The 4,056-nt window shown below is 67.9% G+C and overlaps 1 protein-coding gene across 1 annotated transcript in view; it reads left to right on the top strand.

Annotated features, from left to right (window-relative positions):
- CHLNCDRAFT_141896 (hypothetical protein) overlaps positions 1 to 3,998 on the top strand; it is a gene marked incomplete at both ends in the record, with an annotated part of 7,914 nt that extends 3,916 nt beyond the window's left edge. Inside the window, 9 exons of the mRNA XM_005850178.1 lie at positions 96 to 163; positions 377 to 441; positions 651 to 720; positions 940 to 1,030; positions 2,188 to 2,222; positions 2,584 to 2,648; positions 3,326 to 3,439; positions 3,665 to 3,762; positions 3,989 to 3,998. Coding sequence (XP_005850240.1) covers positions 96 to 163; positions 377 to 441; positions 651 to 720; positions 940 to 1,030; positions 2,188 to 2,222; positions 2,584 to 2,648; positions 3,326 to 3,439; positions 3,665 to 3,762; positions 3,989 to 3,998 — 616 coding nt within the window. The remainder of the gene's footprint in view (positions 1 to 95; positions 164 to 376; positions 442 to 650; positions 721 to 939; positions 1,031 to 2,187; positions 2,223 to 2,583; positions 2,649 to 3,325; positions 3,440 to 3,664; positions 3,763 to 3,988) is intronic.
- Positions 3,999 to 4,056: the final 58 nt, after the last annotated feature.

Below are 4,056 nucleotides of genomic sequence, written 5' to 3'. Positions count from 1 at the left end.
GCTGCTCCTCTCTGGCTTCCACGGCACCTCTTCCCAACCTCCCCAGCCAGCAAGCCAGCAAGCGCGGCCTGATCGTTGGCGGCGCCCTCCTGCAGGCTGAACGAGATAGCTCAGGAGCTGGAGGCGCGGCTGCTGTACGGCTCCGCCGAGGACATGGACTGCAGTGCGTGCTGCGTACCGCATCTACCGCTACAGCACCACATGCACTGCCGCATTGTTCCTGCGCTGCCGCTGGGCCGCTGCCCGCCTTCCTGCCCGACTGCATTTCCTCAGCCTCTCCTGCTGGCGCCGCTGGCGCCTGACGCTTGTTGCTGCCTGGCCGCTGGTGGCAAGTAGCGCGCACGCACAGCCTTGCCCCCGCCTCTGCCGCCTGCAGATGTGAGCGAGGTGCTCATCTGTGCCGAGGACGTGGCTCTCTTCCTGGAGAAGCTGGTGCAACGGGTGAGCCGGGGCCAAGCGGGGTGAGGGGTGCTAAGGGTCAGGCTGGCTGGGCAGTAGGGAGCGGCAGGAGCAGCAGGAGTCGGCGTGCTCCTCACGACAAGGGAAGCTGCGGGGCGCTGTGGGTGGCTGAGCGCCGACTGCGGCGAGCTGTAAGGCGCTGCTGACGCGGGGCTGCCCTTGTGCCTCGCCCCGCTGCCCGCGCGCTGCAGAACGCGCAGCGTGCACGCCACGGCGAGCCCCCGATCCGCCCGCTGGTGCTCACCAGCAAGGACCGAGCGGGTGAGGCAGCCTTTGGCCGGCTTGGGTCCGCCTGTGTGCGTGTGTGGCTTTGTGTGTTGTGGTGGCGGGCATGCAAGAGGGAAATATGGTGGCGGTGCCAGCGCTGTTTGGGCACCGCAGCAGCACAGGAACAGGTGTGTTTGCCCTGCTTGCCCCTCTGCCTCGACGCCTGCCCTGGCTGTGCCGTGCCGGCCCCCGCCCTCTCCATCCCTGCCGCAGACGTGCTGCTGAGCCTGGCGGCAGCCCACGTGACGGGCATGGGCCCACACGTGGCTGGCATCGTGCTGACCGATGCCGAGCGAGGCGTGGGGTGAGTGGTGCTGCGGCTGCGCTGCGCTGCGCCGAACTGCGCCGGGCCGCGCTCTGCATGCTGAGCCGGGCTGTGCTGGGCTGCGCGGGGCTGCCCTCCCATCTGGCCTGCATTGTTGACTGGCATGGCCACTCCGGCGGCGCGGTCTGTGGCCGATTGAAAGGCAGCATCAGTGCAGCATGCCATGTGATGCCTGGCCGGCAAGGTCTCTTGCCAGCGCCCCAGCGTCGATCGGCATGCTGGACCTGTTGCTCTCATCGGCCACACAGCGCATCGCCACGACGGCCATGCCACCCAACGACTGCCGGCCAGGCGTCACACGGCGACGCCCCAGCCAGCCAACCAGCCGGCGCGGAGCCGCCACTGCTGCAGCGCCCCCACCCGGCTGCTTGGCTGGCTGCCGCATGGATCTGTCTTGTCTTCCAGCCCTGCCTGTATGCCTGGTGGGCTGCCGGGGCTCGTTCGTCTGGTGTTGACACCTGGCTGGCTACACCTTGAGCTGTTGGCAAGCCCGGCGGCCGCATGCGGCACGCCCCAGCCAGCCCGTCGCGTTGCAGAGAGCGCACCAGCGATGGGCGGGTGGGCCGGTCTGTGGGGATGCTCTGCTGACGGCTTGGGCTGGCTTGGTTGCCGCCAGCTCACACCTGGCTGGCCGGGGCACGCCGCTCCGGCCTGCCAGGCGTGGCACGGCAAGGCCCCAGCCAGCCCATGGGCCGCAGGGCATCACCTGGCGCAGGCTCTGGGATGAACCCCTGGCTGCCGCTGGTCCAGTCCAGACTGCCACTGCTCTGGCCGCCTGGCATGCTGCGCACGTCTTCCTAGCAGCAGGCGTTCTGGTGTCATTTGGTTTCATGAACAACATGGCTGCCCATGTAGCTCAAATAGGCCTTCTGCTGTCATTTGGTTTTTATGCACAAGTTGGCGCCCCATATTGCTTGCTTCTAACACTGAGCGACAATCTTTTCGCTCAGTGTGCGCTGTGTGGGCAGGGTTAGTCGACGGGCGTGCGGGTTAGAGAGGGCTTTGTGGCCCCACGCCGCCTTTCTGCGATGTGCCGACCGCTCCATGCCTGGCTGCCCGGTGTCCCTGCCTCGCCACTGCCGCGACACCTGCCCTCACCCTTGCCGCGTCGCTTGCCTCCTCCGCCGCCCCCGCAGCTCAGCCACCGACCGCATCCTCATGCATTACTCAGGTGAGGGTGCCCGCTGCCCTCCCTGCCCTGCCTGCTGTGGTGGTGGTGGCGTTAACGTCCAAACGCCCACCCCCGCTGCCCTCCTGCCCTGCCTGCTGCCAGCTGCTGGCCATGCCCGCTGCACCACCGGCCTGCAGCCACCGGCCTGCCCTGCTGCCCTGCCTGCCTGCCGATGCCAGCCGCGCTGCCGGCTGTGCAAGCTGCAAACACTGCTCGCCGCGGCTGCTGTCCTCCCCTCCCCTCCCTTGCCACCCACCCTCGCCCACTTGCACCACCACCACTGCCACCACCACCACCACCATCACCATTACACACAGAGACACTGACGCTGTCGTTACCGCCCTCAACCCTCCCCCTGCAGACCAGCTGGTCCCCGTGATTGAAACCCCCACCGGCCTGTTTGAGACCGCACGCGTGGTGTCCTCGGTGAGCGGTCCAGGCAGGCAGGCAGGCATCAGGTAGCCAGCCTTTAGTGTCGGCGGCCGCTGTTGCCAGTCCAGCCAGCTGCTGCTGCACTCCTCCTGCCCGACCCCCCTCCCCTCCCTCCACCGCCACACCCGTGCCGCCTCTCCTCTGCCTCGCACCACCCACAACCCCAGCGCCCTCGCCGACTCGCATCAATGCTTTGCGACATGGGGTGTCTCCGGCAGCCGCTCACTGCAGCTGCGGCCCTGCAGGCGCTGTTGCTCTGTGGGATGATGTTCAGCACCAGCACGGTGCCGGCACTGCCAAGGCACCTGCCGGGCACCATGCTCGGCACCGTGCTGCTGCTGGGCATCACCATCTCTGCTCACCAGCGCCTGCAGGGCCGCCGCCGCGGTGGGCAGCCAGCCCAGCCGCGGCGAGCAGCAGGGCGGCGGACACGCCGCCATCGCCCGTCTGAAAGGGAGTTAGACAGAGACTCCCCGTTTGCCGAATCGCACCCTCCATCGTATCCTCCCCGGGATCTACCCTCCCCTGCCTGCCATCTCTCGCGGCCTGCCCCCTCCCCTGCCCTCTTTTCACCCTCACTCCACCACCGCCACCACCACGGCCCTGCCTCGGCAGCCTTCCCGGCGCCTCCACCGGTGCCCCCTGGGAGAGACCCCTGCCCTGCGCTGCAGGTCAACCCCGGCATCCTGCCCGAGTCGTATTCCAAGATCAAGCACGCCCAGGACCTGGCTGCCCAGTACATCGACGCCAATGCCATCGCCTCGCAGCTGGCCATGCCCAAGCAGGTGGGCAAGGGTGTGTGTGTGTGCGTGTGTGGTTGTGGTTGTGTGTGTGTGGTTGTGTGTGTGTGTCTCCTCGCTGGCTGAGACTGCACTGCCGCCCGCCAATCGTTTCGCCGAGATGTGGCTGGCCGTGCCGGTTGCGCCGACCGACCTGTGCCGCGACTTAGTTGACCGACCCGCACCGCTAGTGTTGCCCACGTACTGACCTGTACTGCCCCCGTACCGCAGGCCAAGATGACCCCCAAGGCCTTCATCCACAGCATCCAGGAGATCTGCCGCTCCCAGCCGCAGCACATCGTGCTGCCTGAGGTGGGGCGGCCGACGAGGTTGGATGGGTGCCACATGTGGCGGTGGTGGCGGTGATGGTGGCGTGGGTGGGTGGGGGGTATCGCACCACATGCCTCGCCGACCATCCAGCCCACCGCCGCTGCACTGCTGTCATTTCGTCCAGCCCCGCCCTCCCCGCCCTCCCCGGGGTCGCACTGGATGGCTGAGGAGACAGGCCGGTGGCAGCGGCTGGACCGCACCCAGCGCCCATGCCCCCACTGCCAGGCCCCTCTAGAGGACGTACGCCACGCAGTGTATGACTGCCCCCTATACGCTGGGCTGAGGGAGGAGTA

Source organism: Chlorella variabilis (genome assembly GCF_000147415.1).
Source record: "Chlorella variabilis unplaced genomic scaffold CHLNCscaffold_4, whole genome shotgun sequence".
In the NCBI taxonomy this organism is placed as follows: Eukaryota; Viridiplantae; Chlorophyta; class Trebouxiophyceae; order Chlorellales; family Chlorellaceae; genus Chlorella; species Chlorella variabilis.
Note: the sequence above shows the minus strand (reverse complement) of the source record. Positions and strands in the feature narration are given on the sequence as shown.